General features: G+C 34.7%; 1 protein-coding gene across 5 annotated transcripts in view; it reads left to right on the top strand.

Moving 5' to 3' along the window:
* The first annotated feature begins 3,959 nt into the window (after nt 1–3,959).
* MDM2 (MDM2 proto-oncogene) overlaps nt 3,960–19,031 on the top strand; it is a 48,708-nt gene continuing 33,636 nt past the window's right edge. Inside the window, exons 1-9 of one of the 5 annotated variants that reach the window (XM_053716809.1) lie at nt 3,960–4,226; nt 5,368–5,446; nt 5,848–5,922; nt 6,040–6,173; nt 6,318–6,367; nt 6,733–6,800; nt 7,320–7,407; nt 15,247–15,404; nt 16,229–16,402. In XM_053716809.1, the coding sequence (XP_053572784.1) occupies nt 4,225–4,226; nt 5,368–5,446; nt 5,848–5,922; nt 6,040–6,173; nt 6,318–6,367; nt 6,733–6,800; nt 7,320–7,407; nt 15,247–15,404; nt 16,229–16,402 (828 nt within the window). In that variant the 5' untranslated portion in view covers nt 3,960–4,224. Of the gene's footprint in view, nt 4,227–4,926; nt 4,994–5,367; nt 5,447–5,847; nt 5,923–6,039; nt 6,174–6,317; nt 6,368–6,732; nt 6,801–7,319; nt 7,408–15,246; nt 15,405–16,228; nt 16,403–19,031 lie in introns of those variants that run through there. The other 4 variants (XM_053716812.1, XM_053716810.1, XM_053716811.1 and 1 more) reach the window with 4 other exon arrangements.

A 19,031-nucleotide genomic window follows, 5' to 3' on the forward strand; every position in this document is an offset into this window, starting at 1 on the left:
CGTAAGCTCCTGCACACAGCTGTTTCCGGATATTTGTTTTTATAGTTGGTGTGGATTTGGACTTTTATTATTATTCCATTCTGGATACAATAAATGTTATGTTTTATTTAAAGGATAATGTTCTTTTAAATATAATTTTGATGTGTTTCGTGGAAACGTCTTTACTGACTGCTCTGAAGTCACGCGCACATAAATTCAATTGCGTTCGAGCGAAAGTGTTTACTTTCAACCTGTGATATTCGTGCTACTTCTGACATGCACAAAGAGCCGCAATAAACCCCTTTACACTTGTGCGCAACTGTTGCCGTGACACTTGTAATCTAGCCATAAAGCTAATAATGGCTCTTCCAAATAAAGCAAATTGTGGTGGAGTATGTCTATTGATAAATAATTGCAGCAAAAAAGGATGTTGATGTGTTTAAAAACATTAAAGTGATGGAAAACTTTCCCCTTTGTATATTACAGATCTGGAATGTTAGCAATATTCTAGATAGAGTTTAATTGATATGTTGTAATGAAGATGTACTGTAACCTACTTTTTAATTTTAGATATGAAATTCAAATACCCCGCTAAAGCCACCCATTTCTAAAGTAAAATTATTTTTGTGAGCCAAAGGTTTTAAATATTCTCCAATCAGCACTCTAGCCTTATGACACTTTTATTGTAGCAAGAGCACTGATTGGAGAACAGTTCACTTTTAGCTCACCAAAAAATTACTTTAGAAGTAGGGAGCTGGAGCGCTAGGTATTTGAATTTCAGCGCTACATTAAAAAGTAAGTTAAAGAGCTTCTTTATTTTAACTGATAAATTAAACTTCATCTAAATACTGCTAACATTCCAGATCTTTTTACACAAAGGGAAAAGTTTAAATCACTTTAAGATTAGGCTGATATGTTATGTCTTGTGATAACAAGGAGTTTAATGTCCCTTTATATAATAAAATCACTTAAGATAGGAAAGTCTCAATTCCCTTCATGCTTCTATTCGTTCTTTTAACCCCTTCATGTTGGCTTGTGTTTAACACTTGCTGGACAAAGTGAAATCACAATATCGTCAATGCGATCACGTGATTTCAAGGCCGGGATTGGATCATGGGGGACTGCCTACGTTGCTAAGAACACCCCCACCGCAGTCCGATTTTTCACTTCCTAATAGGAGGCTGCAGGATGCCATATAAGTTAGGATGTTCCATGCTGTTCTAACAGCGTTAAAGCCAAGCGCTGTTATGACAGCATGGAACCTCCTAACGTTGTGAAACTGTTAATATATCCTTCTCTGACTTTAAGTCGTTCCTCATCTTTGTGGTATGACCAAATATTTACGGGTTACTACTGAAACTTTAGTGGTTGCAAAATACTATGACTGTGTTGTGTTGTATTCATTGAAACAATAGACATTTGTTTTCTCAAAACATGAAATTCTATATATATGTAAACATATACTTTATTATGTAAGCAAATAAGCCCACCTATCCTTTAGAATACCTCTCACAAAAGTGTTATAACAGATACTAACTTATGAGTGGGTCTGTTACCTCCTCACATTCAGTAATTGTGTGTGATGGTTATGTAATATACTGGCTTGTGAAATAATAGTTTCATTTCATAAATATATGATTTTTTTTTAAAGCACTTTGCATGGTAGTAGTGGTGGGTGGTAAATTATTCTACACATACAAAATGTCATTAATTTATGTTTAACAGTTGAGACATTGGGGTAGATTTATTAAGCAGCAGATGCTGCAATCTACCCTTGAAGTTTCTGGCTTGCCGGAAACAAAAGTTAAAAAGCAGTCAACACAGTAGATCTGCATAATCAACAAATGCAAGATAACAAGACAATGCAATAGCGCTTAGTCTGAACTTCAAATGAGTAGATTTTTTTTCTGACAATTTTAAGTTATGTCTTTTTCCACTCCCCCTGTACCATGTGACAGCCATCAGCCATTCACAAATGCATACACGTACCATGTGACAGCCATCAGCCATTCACAAAGGCATACACACTTATTCTTGCACATACTCAGTAGGAGCTGGTGACTCAAAAAGTTTAAATATAAAAAGACTGTGCACATTTTGTTAATTGAAGTAAATTGGAAAGTTGTTTAAAATGGCTGCTCTATCTGAATAATGAATGTTTAATTTTGATTGAGTGTTCCTTTAACTTCTCTGCCACCTACTGCAATCATCCCGATCCGGATTGACACCCCCTGCTAGCAGCCGATTGGTCAAAATGCGATTGACCTAATGTGCTTGAGCCGAAATGCTCAAGCACATAAGGGCATTTTATTTTTGCACTTGTATGTCCCTTTACTGTAAAACTTTAATTTCCTTATAAATTATATTTCAATACTTTTAATTTTCTGTCAGCATTCTCAATGATGCCATGAGACTTTGAGTTAGCAGGTATGCAATGCCTATAAACAATATTTATTTTAACTTTGGGGAAAAAACTAGCACACGATATTTTGTCTGGTCACCTTCAGGTGTCACAATAATCTAAGTACGAGCATATAACTTTTTTTTTTATGACTTATGCTGCATAAAAATGATTCCAAATCTACACTAATGTCATTTTTGCGGGTATGCGTATAGATATATATATATTTATAAAGTGAATTGTTAAAGACGCAGATGTTATAAATATCGAAGTGACTAAATGAGTAAATGTGACACATCACACATCTATTATTCCATTTTACTCAGTGGGTTTTGTAACCCACCATCAGGAACGAGGCTGAAGTTGGCTTCTTATTGGGCCAGCTTCTTATTCGCTAAAGTTGGCTTCTTATTCAGCTAGCTTCTTATTGGGCAACTGAACACAATCAGATAAAAAAAGCTGTTTAAACAAAATGTCTACAATTATTTTTATTTTAAATAAAATAATAGACTTTCTCAAAACCTTACATTTTATACAAATACATGTTATATTGCAATAAACAGATGGTAAACATGGCACAATTTTGCTTATGTTTTGAATAAATAACTTTTATATTGAAAGGGTGAAAATCCTTTGGGCTACTGATTTATGTAAGGATATGTACAGGGTGTTAGCCCCTTTATATAATCCACATTTTCAGACTGGCCCAATGGTTTCTATGACAAACTGGTGCCAACCTTACCACTTCATATATTTTACCTTTTCTGAATAAGTAACTGGTATTTTAAAAGGGTTAAAATAATTGGACCACTCATTTCTGTGTGTATATAAACAGGTCCTGAGCCCCTTCATAGGATAGATATGTTCTCAGCCTGGACCAACATGTGAAGAGGCTCACTCCCTGTACATATCCTTACATACAACAGTGGCCCGAAGGATTTTCACCCTTTCAATATAAAAGTTACTTATTCAAAACATAAGCAAAATTGTGCCATGTTTACAATCTGTTTATTGCAATATAACATGTATTTGTATAAAATGTAAGGTTTTGAGAAAGTCTATTATTTTATTTAAAATAAAAATAATTGTAGACATTTTGTTTAAACAGCTTTTTTTTATCAATATAAAAGTTACTTATTCAAAACATAAGCAAAATTGTGCCATGTTTACAATCTGTTTATTGCAATATAACATGTATTTGTATAAAATGTAAGGTTTTGAGAAAGTCTATTATTTTATTTAAAATAAAAATAATTGTAGACATTTTGTTTAAACAGCTTTTTTTTTATCTGATTGTGTTCAGTTGCCCAATAAGAAGCTGGCTGAATAAGAAGCCAACTTCAACGAATAAGAAGCTGTCCGAATAAGAAGCCAGCCAACTTCAGCCTCGTCCATCAGGAAAATATCAAGATCCAAAGCAGAAAACTTCAAGATCCCATCATCCCAAGCGCGCATTATTACTGTACTCTGTACTGTATTGAAATAAATACAAGCTACGCATGCGCTTACGAAACAAAGTTTCTTCCAAAACTGGGTGCGTTGTTATCGCGAGATTAAGATTTGTTGTGTAAATGGCAAACATTGCAAAGCTGCCAGTGCCTTGCAGTTCTTGTTTTTTTCCTATAGAGGGACAGCTTACATTACGACTATATGCTGGTTCGATTGCGCTGATCTACTCTATAAGGAATAATTTGACAAAACGTTCAACATGAAACAGTGAACGCTGCGTATATAAAAAAGAGCGGTCGGTTAGGGCTTCGTTAAACGGAGGTGAGATTTTTTTTATATATACAAGCAAGAATATCGTTATTATGAGGAAATCGAAGGCCTAATGACTTCCCACCATGTGAGTCACAACAAGCTTATGTTTGAGTGTAGTAACTCCAAGATACCTCTATGTGGGGGTAAACCAGTTGCAAATTACAATGTATCGTTCTATATCTAAGCGCGCAATATTGGGGGTCCCTGTTTAGAGTGAACGATTTCTGATATATTCCGGCCAGTGTGTACGAGAGGTTTAGACTGTAATGCAATTGTACGTAAAAAAAACCCCACATACATATATTTAGACCTATTTTATTGTATGCCCGTGTATTGAGCTGAGTTTCTTCTATTGTTTGCCATAGCTTACAACGCATGCTATGTGCATTTTCTATAGAAGCCAAACATTAACTTGAAGTATTCGATTAAGTTCTTCACGTGTTATATGTTACACACTAAATATTATAATAAGATTTTGTCTCTGAGGTTATGGGTGGGCACCCTCTGGCTGGAGAGGTTATGGGTGGGCACCCTCTGGCTGGAGAGGTTATGGGTGGGCACCCTCTGGCTGGTGGGGTTGGGTGTTGATAATTCCGGTCACAAGCTGCTTGTTGTGTCTGGCTGATCCGGTATGACTGTGCTGATGATGACTGTGGACAGGTGGTGAGTCAGCGCAGTTGTGGTTCATGCTCAGACATGCACACTCTCTGCACTGGGTCTAGCCCTGACTTGTCTACTGGCTGTTATTTAAAGAGACGATACAGGTTGCTTTGCTGCACTTTACACAACCAAGGAGCTTCTTACTGCTTCTGAAAAAGCACTTTAATAACTTTTCTATGATATTTATTTAAGGTAAGATGCAATTTGTGTTGTGTTTAAGGAAGGGGCATATTGTTTTGCTATTTTTTTTTTTATGCAGAATATTATAGGGATCTACAGGAGACAATACTGAGTTACAGATGTAGTGTTGGTGCATGCTAACAAAATCGAAATGTATACTGATATTAAAATGCTTATCATGAGTCTTGGTACCAATGTGATAAAGCATTACTAAGGATGCACTTGTACAGAGAGTAACATTATTCACCAAGGCTGATCTCCACTCTTCTAATTTAATTTTATTAATATTTTTGCTAGTGCATTATTTTCATAATTGTTAAAAGTATATATTTTTATATTTTAAACTAGTGCTTTTAAATAAATAGCAATTTTTGTCTTTGTTGTAGGCAGAGGTGCAATATAATGTCGTCTACTACAAATTGTTTAGAAAGTCCTCAAATGACGAAGTCGGACCAGGAGGCAATGGTAAGTATTTAAAAACAACTTTACAGTTTGGTTGCTAGACTGTGTTATGATTTGAATGAGTAAATTCATATAGTTTAATGATATTTTTAAATGATTACAGTATTTGATTATTTCTGAGTGTTGGCTTTTTAAAGAGTGGTAAATGTGCACTTGTGCTGCCCATAGCTCTGTACTTACAGGGTGCTTGTCAGTTAATATGCTTCATATACATGTGCATAAACTACTGCATTCAAGTTGACTTACCTTAGTAAAACAAATAGGGAGACTGTGTACTGTCAGTCACTTCTGCCACTTTTAATATGCTGGAGGATATTTCTATGTTCAAAATTACTTTGGATTATTAATAAATGAATAAAAAATATATTAATTTAATTTTTTTAAATTTTTTATTTAAATTAAAGGTTAGACCAAAGCCATTGCTGCTGAAATTGCTAAGGTCTGCAGGTGCACAAAAGGAAACCTTTACAATGAAAGAGGTGAGCAAGCATTCTGTAATCAGTAAACACCATGTAATTCTTTATCTCCATTATACATGAGCTATTTTGCAATGCTTTACTATAGTTTATTGCATTATCTTCATACTTGCGCTATAGGTTATTTACCATCTTGGTCAATACATTATGGCCAAGCAGTTGTATGACGAGAAGCAGCAACATATTGTCCACTGTTCTAATGATCCTCTTGGAGAACTATTTGGTGTACAGAGCTTTTCTGTAAAAGAACCCAGGTAATTAACAGAATGTTAATTGTCACTTGTTGATGTGCAGTATGTGGTTTAGAAATATTTAGGAAGAAATGTTTCCATTTTCAAATGTGATACATAAGGGACAGTTAGTTGATGACCAAAATATTCCTGTATTTTCTATTTCAGGAGGCTTTATGCAATGATATCCAAGAATTTAGTAAATATTGGTTCTCAAGGTAAGTTACTGGTACTCCTTTTTCTTAGGCTCTGTAATGATATCCCTTATGTGTTTTTTTTTTTTTATAGAGAAACACTAGCTGTATAAAACTGGTAATTGCCATTCATTTAGGAAGTTACTATTTCTAATGTGCATACACATCTGTCTTGATAGTAATCAGAATAAATGTATTTTAGACTAATGCATTATTAATAAATACAATGCAAAACATTTCTATTTGGAAAATCTTAGAATTGTGTAAATAGTTTAAATTTAGTAGAAGTGTTACTCCAGCAAATTGCTAAGTTTTATGATAAACTAATGACTACGTTCATGATATGTATATATGAATTATATCTTCAGATATTCTATTTTTCCTTTCAGATTCAGCTGATGGTGCATTGTCTGGAAATGAAATTTGTAGTGTTCCTGAGAAACAAAATGATCAAAAGGTGTGAATACTTTCCAATTATTAGAATGTAGACCAAGAACTGTCAAAAATACTAATTAGCTAGAGCTCAGCTCACTAAAGTTTTATTATTCTGGTTTTAGACTGTTTTGAAGGAAACTAGTCACTGCAGGGAATGCTCAGGAATTAGACAGGATCAGACTGATATACTACAGGAAGGTTCTCTGTGAAAGGCACATGTTTAGCAAAAAGAGGCTGCTTCTTGGGTGGTAACTAGCCAAAGAACAAGCTACATTGTGTTATTGTTACTTCTCAGGTTGAGTGCTTCTCTGTTTTTATTAATGCTCCGGAATTGTAGGCATCCTATAATGTTTGTTATATGGTAACTTCCCATTGGCTTGTTAAAGCTAAACTAGGACAGAGAGCAACTATAGTTATCAAAAACGCGATATAGCAGATGCAAATCTAAATGCTCCTAGAAAGATAGGGCTGTTAGAGTCCAGGTTTAACTTGTCAGTAGATCATTGCATGTTTGCATGACTTACTGTATATTCTTACTTAGCTGTTGGCTGCAGAAGATAAACTGACATCCCCAGATTCTGACTCTAAACCAAGTAACTCATCCCAGAGGAAAAGTCATGGTGAAACAGGTATGTGTATAAACATATCTCAATAGCACTTATGTAGGTGGTTGCTATTATAAGCTTCCGTAGTTGCAATTCGTGCACTTTCTACGTCTATCCAAATGCTGACTCCTGTGCATTACTTCTGTATTGTCCCTGGATTAGCTGCAGGGATGCAATAAACCATTATTCAGGGGTTAAGTACAAGAGCTTGCATTTGTAGGGCAATTAAAAGGTACCAGAGGCAGAGGTGTTTCATTGCTTTTAAAATCAAAGATGTCTAAAGGAAGTTAAATACTGTTTTCATGCTTAGAAATCAGAGTCCTTTAGCTAATTTAGCAACTTTATTGTTCATATGTATTTATTGTAGTGATCACATGTATCAATATCATATAGCATCTTACAGCTTCAGCCTTGCATGTGTGCTAGATATTAAAGTGAGTTATGGGAAGTCCTCATACAAGCAAATTGTATTAATTATTAAAGGGACACTGAACCCAATTTTTTTTTTTCTTTCCAGATTCAGATAGAACATGAAATTTTAAGCAACTTTCTAATTTGCTCTTATTATCAAATTTTCTTCATTCTCTTGGTATCTTTATTTGAAATGCAAGAATGTAAGTTTAGATGCCGGCCCATTTTTGGTGAACAACCTGGGTTGTCCTTGCTGATTGGTGGATAAATTCAATGAAAAAGTGCTGTCCAGAGTTCTGAATTAAAAAAAAGTTTAGATGCCTTTTTCAAATAAAGATATCAAGAGAACGAAGAAAAAATGATAATAGGAGGATATTAGAAAGTTGCTTAAAATTGTAGAAATAAGAGAAAGTTGCTTAAAATTGCATGCTCTATCTGAATCATGAAATAAAAAAATTGGGTTCAGTGTCCCTTTAATGTTCAATGTGCTCAAACTGAATAATTTCTACTGAACATTACCACTTAAGGTAGTAAAGAAATCTTCCTCAATTGTTTTTCAAAGATTTACAGTAGAAGAAAAAAAAATGTTGCTAACTTGTAAACCACAAGTTTTCCTCCAGTGTTTGGAAGATTCTGCTATGCTTTCAGGTAGGCTTGTCGGTGTGGAAGCACGCCACTGTTAATCCTAGCTCCCTATACTACATACCTGTCATCATGTTAGTCTGGGACATCTAAGGTGGGGGACAGATTCCATATGCTTTTTGGGTTTATCACCATCTAATGTAATTTCTTTTTGGATTTTTTTTTTTTCCCTTTACCACCATTTCTGTTAGGGAGGCATAATCTTTATCTGACACCTATTTAGGTATCTTTAAAATGTACTTCTATTGAGTTGAACTGTTAATAATATAAAATAATCCTGGAATATATTGATGACTTCCCAGTCCTCACCTCCATTTGATGAGGTTGCACAGTGGAGCAATGGCTGTAAGTTTCCTGTCTCACCGCTAAAGGGGACAGTGCTTTGTAAAATTGTTTTCTCTTTAATGTGTTTCCAATTACTTGTTATACCAGCAGTAGAGTATAAAATAGATGATACATTGCTTCTTTAGGTAGGTGTGTGTGTGTGTGTATATATGTGTGTGTGTATGTATATGTATATATATATATGTGTGTGTGTGTATGTGTGTATATATATATATATATATATATATATATATATATATATATATATATATATATATATATTTATATTAAAGAGAGGGAAAATAGGGGAAAAAAGGGAAATTCAGGAAGGCGCAACACTCTGGAAAAAGAATCCTAGATAGGGAGTATTTGGGTCAGTGTGTTTTAGATGACCTATTACTCAAGTGATATATACCTAATGGATTATTGCTAAGGGAATATCAAATAAAGATATAATGTAATATAGAGGAGAGGTAATATAATGTTTACTAAGAGTTATTTTGATAGGATGTTTGTTGATTATTAAATGTCTAAAAGTTCTGTTGGATGGTATGTGACCAATTAAGTACATACAGACCTATAACAGAAAAAGACACAAACGCCTAAAAATGCCTAAAATATTCAAAAGTTGACAAAAAATTATAAAAATACCTACGATTGATATTGTAAATTATAATAGCCAGAATATAGAGTAAATTATAATAGTAATAATAATATAGAAACGTAGTGTTGACTGTCAGACTGTGTTTCAACAATAAAAGTCCTGTGAAAGTTCAGAGTTTTAATCCAATAAGGCAAGTGAACTTCTATAACTGTAGATGAATGCAAAAAATCCAAAATGGTTAAACAGGATATATCAATGAATCCACGTTCCACAACGAACCCGTTGGGAGTATACTTACACTCCGTTACCTCAATCTCATGAGGTAAGTGCTGCGTAGTGTATAGGTAGTTCTTCCCCTTGGTGTCTGTGGTAAAGTGGAGAGGTGTCCTTTTTCGATCCAGAGATCTCTTTAATACTCTCTCCCGAATAGTATTCAGTCCTTGATAATTGGAGACCGTGAATCACTAAACATATACAGCTGATGCTTAGTGCTTTACATCTCAGTCACAGGCATGAGGACAGCAGCAAGCAGCTTGAGATAAAGTTATATCTTCTGCTCTCTCTTTCCTAGTGATAATGATGCGGTGAATGACAGGGATCAGTACAGCTGTAGTGCTCAGGTAGATGTTACTCCTCTTACTAACAACATAGGCACCCTTAGCAATAATCCATTAGGTATATATCACTTGAGTAATAGGTCATCTAAAACACACTGACCCAAATACTCCCTATCTTGGATTCTTTTTCCAGAGTGTTGCGCCTTCCTGAATTTCCCTTTTTTCCCCTATTTTCCCTCTCTTTAATACATATTTTTCCTACCAAGTAAACTGTTCCTGGGGGCTCAGTTTTTCTTTGGGTAGATATTCATAGGCAGCAAATTTACCACTCCAATCTATCTAAAATATATTTATAGGGTGTCTTTCTAGCGCCATTCCTACACCCATCTTTCTGTATATATATGTATATATATGTATATATATCTATATATATATATATATATATATATATATATATATATATATATATATATATATATATATATATATATATATATATATATATATATATATATATATATCTAACTGACATAGTTCTTTGACTCCATAACTCAGTAAAATGGACTGAGCTTGCATTGAAATCTGATCTCCATATGTTATAACTTTCTATACACATATGCTTTATCTTTTCTCTGTCTGTATATCAAAGCCCAATTCTTAGGGCCTGGTAATCTAAAGCTCTCCGCTCAGGTGAGATGATTTAAAATGATTCACCAGCACTGCAATATCCCTAGTGAAATTCTTAAAAAGCAGATAATGCTCTACTTCTCCAAGGGACGTTCACTGAATTTCTGTATGTGAAGCAGAGACAAGCCCGGTGCAATGTATTTTGCTTTCACAGTTTCTATGTATCTTTAACAAACTAGGATAAAACTTTGTACGTTTTATCTTTTTTACAAATTATATTGCACTTGTATTTAAAATAAAACAAACTGACCGCTTCAGTTGCCCAGAGAGCTTAATTACTTTCTATGGTACTGACAAGCAAAGATTCTCTAGTTTGGAGAGAAATTATAGTCACAGGGCTGAATTCTCCAAGATAAAGGGTGGAACCTGAAAATCCCAGAGAGATAAGATGCCTTCCATAGAAAGTAATAAAGCTCTCTGGGATACAGAATTTCACATGGGCAGAGGTAAGGTAACTGGAGAACACTTGGGACTGATATAAAAGCTCAGTTTGCATCAATTTCAGATTAAAATGTTTTCATTACAATTTAACTTGTTTTTACCTATAGCTTAGTATATATATTGCTTTTCTGTCAGTTTAAATAACTGTATTTTGAATTTTGAGTAAACTTCACCTGCATACAGCTAGTGTGATAATTCAGGAGATCAGCTTGTGTAAAATGCTTACAGCCTTTCACAAGACTTGTAAGAGAGCTTCAAACATACACAGGGAACTCCACTGTTCCTCCCACTTTCTGAAGCTGTGTTTTATTTTACAATGGAGGAACTACAAAGTGCAATGTAAGTTGTAAACTATACACCGAAATATACAAAGTATGATCTTACTTTCAAAACATAATCAGAATTGGTAAAATCCCTGCTTGATCTAAATGTAATAAAATAGAAAGTGCAAAGCTTAAATGTAATATTGAAAGGACCCAATCTGAAGTGTAAAGTAATATAAAATACATTGCACAAAGTGTATCAAAACTCTTATATCATGCAGTGCTAAATTGCACCGGACTTCTCTCCTTCAGATACAGAAATTAGAAAAATCCTGTATGCAGTGCTGTACGGCTCCGTCCTTTTTCTTTGATCATTCAGTGAATTCAGCCCCTGTGAAGTCTGCCCTACAATCTCCTTCAACCAGGAACATTTTTGTTCATCAGGCCCTTAGAGCAATTGAAAATGTAAAATTTTATTATCTTCCATACCACTGGGAGTGTAAACTCCTGTTTGCATAGCTTTTTATAGCCAATACTTCAGTATTTAAATTTTCAGTATAGGTTAGGCTACCACAGGGAAAATCAGCTATTTCAAATGCCAAAATAAACTATTTGTAAACCATTTTATACACTCCAGCAAGTAAAATGGATAATTGGGAACAAAGTAAAGGGGAGACAAAAACTACAACTTTAATGGTTATATTGTTTACAATTCATTTTAGTAGTTCATTTGCAAATGTTTGACAGGAGTGTTTTTTTTTTTTTGTTCCCCCCCCCCCCCCCTTTTACATTGTCTCTTGCTCAAAGGGACACATCTTATGTATGAATTGTTAGTTATGTTATTTATTTATTTAGTGTTTAATATAACTGATCTGTGCAGGGATACACTAAACACCTTATAATTACAAGACATTTCTGCTGTGTTGCTATAGAATAACATCGTCCAAGTCTAAACGTTTTTAAAACAAATTAACATCCTTTTTACTGCAATTGTTTTTCAATGGCCAAACTTCACCCATCATTTCTTATCTGTAGGAGCAAGTCTGAGCTTTAGTCCTCAAACAACAAGGCTAGCCTAGCCACTGTCAGTTAGTATAAAGTACATTGTTTTGCAGATGTTACCTGAAAAATTCAATTAGGGACAAATATGTAACAGCATTAGCCTTGATAAGTCAGCAGGATGCATTTCAAACTCTGAGAATTAGAAATTGCATACATTTCAGAGCTAAATTACACAAAAAGGGGAAAAAATAATATTCAAAATATTGCAGTGTTTCATTATGCATAACTAAACATAAAAATCACAAATTGGTTACTGTCCTTTTTCAAAAATCTGTTTGTTTGTGCTCCTGGTCTCCCAGGTAAACTACAACATTAGCAGATAAAATATGCATTGTGTAAACCTAGAAGAGCAGCAATTCTGTAAAATAAGCTTTAAAGTTTAATGAATGAAAGTGCCATTGTTTTTAAGATTAGTTTTAGATATCAGGCAAAACTTTACAATCATTTTAACCTTTATACAACTTTTATGGAAGACAATGTATTGTTTGTGATTTTTTTTTTTTTTACAAAGCTTTATATTTTGTCTCACACCATAAGCACTCATCAGAGAACACTGGCCCTTTTGATATTGAGATTTCTCATCCCTGTGCTGAAGCTATTTCTAGTTTTTTGCACCCCTTGAATTTGTACTTCAGATTTACTTTTTTTTCCTTCAGCAGCTCAAGCGTAACCACTTGTTAAAATACAGTAAATTGGGAAAAATACACATTATGAAATGTATAAAATGTGTGTGTGTGTATGTATGTATGTATATGTGTATATATATATATGTATATATGTGTGTATGTATATATATATATATATATATATATATATATATATATATATATATATATACATACATACATACATACATACATACATACATACATACATACATACATACATACATACATACATACATACATACATACATACATACACACACACACATATCTACCTACTGGCATTATACTCTTCTTTAAAATGTTTTTATATTGTGAGCAAAATGACGAGGGCTTCTCTAGAGCTGCCACACGGCCAGTAAGAACAGTTCGATGAGACCACAACTCATATCAATTGGGTTGCTAAGGTTTTTTTCTAGGGCTGCAACTAACGATTATTTTCATAATCGATTAATCGGCCGATTATTTTTTCGACTAATCGGATAAAAAGAGAATCGGTAATAGTTTTCTATGTTTTAAATAAAATCTACGTAATGAGTGTTACAAATATAAACTTCAGACTAAAACTTTACATTAACACAACTGTTTCTTCAATTTCTAAGCAGCAGAGCACAGTTTTATAATTAAACAAAACCACAAACTGTTTGAAAAGAGGTAGAACTAGAAAGAGTTAGACTATCACTGTTAATAACATTCTGTTATTCACTCTTTCAGAAACTTTGCATTGAAATGCAAAAATCTCAACATGTCCACATGCTTCTGGCTAAGGCTGGTTCTCTGTTTGCAGCTATATTTCCTGCAGCAGAGAAAAGGCTGTTGAGGTGTGTAAGTAGGGTTTAGCCAATTTCACCAAAGTGGGATATTTATCTTTGTTAGCTCTTCACCAATGCTAAGTGTTTTCTACCTTGGCAAGGGGCCTCTCAATAAAGTAACCCTTGACTTCATTCTAACATAAAAATATCTTGAATATCTATATGCAATGGTAAATAACCAGCTATAAGGTTAGGGGAAATATCTAGTCCGCTCTAAAAATAACTAAAATATACTTATAAAGGTTGAATCTGGTACATATTATCACAATTTATTAAAAATATAAAAAAACAATAAAAAAGATCAAAAGCGCTAAGGACTGTATATCAATAACAGGACAAAGCCTTACACATTTATTTATACAGTACATATAATCAGCAATAGCAAGCAATACGCTAATAATTGTGCAAACAGATAATAGTGCACATCAATTTAAATAACTCCCATCAATCTAGGGGCAAGGTGTAAACAACAGGCTTGGCACTATATCATGAAAAGCATAGTTACAAATCACCAGATTTAATATAAACAATCCAAATGATGACTATTATATCTGGGTTGCACATAAGCCAGGGGTAGTTGTAAACGTATACTGTCCTGAAAAAGTGAAAAGTAGACGTCCTTTAGGCTAAGGACATAACCATAAAACACAATACCCTGTGCAGGAGTTCATTGCAGTGAAGCAGCTGGTGTTGTGCACAGACCAACTAAGTGCAAACCAACTAATCAATTATGAGATTCGTTGACAACTATTTTCATAATCGATTATTATCGATTATGCCGATTAGTTGTTGCAGCTCTAGTTTTTTCTTCTAGCCCAGATAACACCGTCAGCTGGTAGGTGATTGCAATAAAAGTGCCAGAGATTAAATGACAGGGTTATGAACAAGGGTTTGGGATCTCATGACTTTTCATGTTACTTATAGCTGCTCTAAAAGTGTCCCTTATTAATCTAAAAACACCTTGGTGCATAGTTGGGGCAAGTCATCATCATTGTGATCACTCATTCATTCCAGTCTAGGTAAAGTGGTAAATGCGACAGTATTAGCTACATAATAGAGGGATTTATCCCTCTAGATTAAAAAATTGTATTTTTAGAACCCTGGAGCCTTAGCAAAAAATGTTTGTTGCATGCTATCACCTATATCCTAGGGGGAAATGCAACCCCACATTTTGAAAGTACAAACATTGTGACCAACTGCTTGTTAGCAAAGAATGGCCTTAATAAAGAAGAGGAGTCTTAGCCACCTGAAAAGGTGGGGTTTCAGGAACTTCTTTTTCAATCCTGCTTCCTCATAAAAGAGCCACTTTTTGCTATTGAGTGCTATCTAGGGAACTGAGCCAGGTATAGAAATTCTGTGTGTAAGATATATATTTTTTTTTTCTTCATTGCACAGAGGAAAAATCTTCATCTGATTCTCCTTCAGATCAGCAAAGAAAGCGGCATAAGTCAGACAGCATTTCACTTACCTTTGATGAAAGCCTTTCATGGTGGGTGATAAGCGGTTTACGGTGTGATAGAAATAGCGGCGAATCAACAGATTCTTCTATTCCTGTAAGTAAAAAAAAAAAATAACTACAAGAATAATTCCACATGTGCAGCCTCTTATATTGAATCAAAATTAAATTTCCATTATTCAGATAACCGGGTTTAACAAACTTGTTCATAATCTAGGAGCTGGAAACTTTTGTGTCTCTGTATTTCTGTCTAGCTCTTTGTATATCTATCTCTAATCTTTATTTATATAATGTGTTTTACACACACACACACGACACACACATTCTATTATATCTAAATAAAAGATGGGTTTGTATTAAACATCTGCAAGGATCTAGGCATACCAAGCTAAATTTTAGGTGGCATGGATGGCTTGGGGTCTCTAAATAGATATTTTAAACTTGTCAGAAAAAAATTATCTCCTTATTTGAAATTCAGCGTAAGTGCTATTGCATTGTAATTTTATTATGCATCTATTGATTATGCAACTGTACTATATTTAATGGTAATTTATAAATATTTTACAAAACAATCTCAAGGGGTTTTATGCCCTTTCTAAAGAGTAGATAGAGCCTGCCCCCCCCCCAAAAAAGGGCAATAAATCTGTAAATCCTATGGTGAAGCTTTTATGTTAAGTGTTACAAACTAATTAAAGCGTAATTGTTTTATTTCTGGGCAAAAAAAATAATAATTAGCAAATAAAGTAGTTTATTTTGTAAAATCTGTCATATGAAATATAGCTATGAAATAGCTGAAGATTGATATCAAATTATTTTTTATTTTTTGTAGTCCAGCATTTTTCTTAAACATCTAAAAGTGTCAATATTGGCATTATGAAGCCAGAATAAGTTATATAAGGTCTTTAATTTCCTTTTGTTTAGGATGTTGATATACGAACGGCTAGTGAAAACTCTGATTGGTTAGATAATGCTTCAGATTCTGATCAATTCAGTGTTGAATTCGAGGTTGAGTCTGTATATTCTGATGATTACACTCCTAGTGAAGATGAACAGAGGCTAACTGATGATGATGAAGATGACGATCTCAATGATGAGGTAAAAACATTTTATTGCTAGTTTTTTTTTTCCATTGCTCATTTTATGAAGTATACAAAAAAGCCACATTGTTACTTTTTTTTGGCTGTATCTTAAGATGACTTTATGGATTCCTGTTTTGCAGCGTCTACAACTGGGCTTTATAAATTTGTTTAAAATCTAGGAGCCCGTTTATATGTTGTAAATATTTTTTTCATAATGAGTCCACATGCCATTACATGTGGGATTAAAGTCCAGTCCTACAGGGAGGGGCAAAATACCCCACACAACATAGCTTGAATCCCTCCGGTTTTCCCATGATTTTTGACATTTTTTTGCCTCCAGCAAGGAGTGATGGTTAAACTTGAAATGCTGATCCACATGTTGATTGAAAGGGGTTTTCAAACTAATCCCCCTTAGAGTGCCAGGAGTAAGAAAAAATGGGGTGTAAAGGAGAACATTGTCAGTGAGAGTAATTCTCCTGCGGAAGTTTGTCACTTGCCTGCCCTAGGTGTTGCCTGGGACATGTCCTGCAGCTTCCTCTTGTTGGTGTGTCGAGGTACTTCTTCTTTAGATCCTGTGTTATTGTGTACTACACATGATGGGCTGTTCTACTGGTAACAGATCTCCTGCAGCTTGGTAAGCACGGTAGAGTGAGTGCTGACAGGTAAGTAGGTATTTGCACTCAGCCCACAGGCTATTAGCATGAACATGTACACATGATTCAGATAGGCTGGGGACATAGTTATACCAGATAACTCTACATACAATTTTGGGCACGTTTACCTAAAAATGAGGTACTCTGTCATCAAATTTTTCAGGGCAAATTTTTTAGCACATACCAGAGCTCTTATATGATTAGGATCATTTCTAAAGCTTGGCAGAAGATCACTTTTCCCGTCAAAACTGCTTTCTCCTTTCCCTCACAGGGGGTGGCCATCTTTTATGACAAACTGCAATTTTGTTCAGAGCCTTCGCAAAAATTATTGTAACTTTTTCTGTAGTAAGAGCTTAGGACACAGCAGTAGCTTCTTACCTAGAGAACATTCTGCTTTTCAGATGGTTCAGGAACAAACAAACTCAACTCCTTCAGTTCCTTTGCTCCCATGGTTGGAAAATCAAACTCCAAAAAAGATCTCTACAACCACAAACCAGAGTTGCCTTTCTGGGCTTCATAATAGGCTAACAATGAGACTATCTCTCACAGATCCTTGCACACTGTGCTCTTCTCCATTAAGCACTTCTTTCTACACTGCTTCAATGCATGGAAGTAGTTGGTCTCATGGTAGTGGGTTCAGATGCTGTTCCTTTTGCCAGATTTCACTTCTGTTCTTTGCGGCTTTAAATGTTGCAACAGTGGAATTGAGATAACAAAAAAGTCTCAAAAGATCTCTTTTAGACTTTAAGACAAGACATTCTCTAACTTAGTGGCAGACTCACCAATAATTTCTCTGTTGGAATTGGGTAGTAATTACCATAGGTGCCAGCCTGTTGGGTTGGGGTGTAGTCTGGGGTCCCCTGAAAAAGAGCAGGTTTTTTTGAGCTTTCAGTCAAACAATGTTACAGCAGTGGCTTACATCAATCACCAAGGCGGTACGCAAAGTTCCTTAGCAATTTTAAGAGGTAGCACACATTCTGATTTGGGCAGAACGCCATTATTGCTTGATTTCAGCAATTTATATTATGGGTGTGGACAATTGAGAATCGGACTTGAATCAGGAAGCATTCAACCAGGTTGGAAAAACCAGACATAAACCTCTATGGCCTCTCTTTTTAATTACAAGCTATCCCATATTGTGCTAGATCTTGAGATCCACAAGTGGCTCTAAATAATACTCTAGTGCTTCCCAAGTCATTCAATTGGATTTAAGTCTTTCCTCCTTTTTGTCTTACTAGCCAGGATAAATCAGGAAAGGGTCTCTGATTTTATTTTCTCCTGCATGGCCTTGCAGGGCTTGGCACTCCAGCCAGCCATGGCGTTTTCCTCTCAGAAAGCACCATCTCTCTCGAGATCCCTTCTTCCGTCAAAACTTTAAATCTCTCAATTCACAAGTCTCCTTGACATTCAAGCCTTTGTTCAGTGAAACCTTAACTTAATTTTGAGTGTTCTTCAGGCTTAGCGGTTTGAACCTCTGCATGGTCTGGACATTTAAACTGTTTTGAATGCTTCTCTTTGTTTTAGCTATTTTTTTCTCATCAGAATAAAGCAGTTTTAAGAAAAAACTACTTTCCTTTCTAAGGTTTTCTTCTGAAAACTTAAAGGACCAGTCAACACAGTAGATTTTCATAATCAACAAATGCAAGATAACAAGGCAATGCAATAGTACTTAGTCTGAACTTCAAATGAGTAGTAGATTTTTTTTCTGACAATTTTAAAAGTTATGTCTTTTTCCACTCCCCCTGTACCATGTGACAGCCATCAGCCATTCACAAATGCATACACACTTATTCTTGCACATGCTCAGTAGGAGCTGGTGACTCAAAAAGTTTAAATATAAAAAGACTGTGCACATTTAGTTAATGGAAGTAAATTGGAAAGTTGTTTAAAATGGCATGCTCTATCTGAATAATGAAAGTTTTTTTTTTTTAATTTTGATTGAGTGTCCCTTTAAATTAGAAAATTGTAGTCCCATCTCCCTGCCCAGCGCAA

Source organism: Bombina bombina, chromosome 6 (assembly GCF_027579735.1).
Source record: "Bombina bombina isolate aBomBom1 chromosome 6, aBomBom1.pri, whole genome shotgun sequence".
Classification (NCBI taxonomy): Eukaryota; Metazoa; Chordata; class Amphibia; order Anura; family Bombinatoridae; genus Bombina; species Bombina bombina.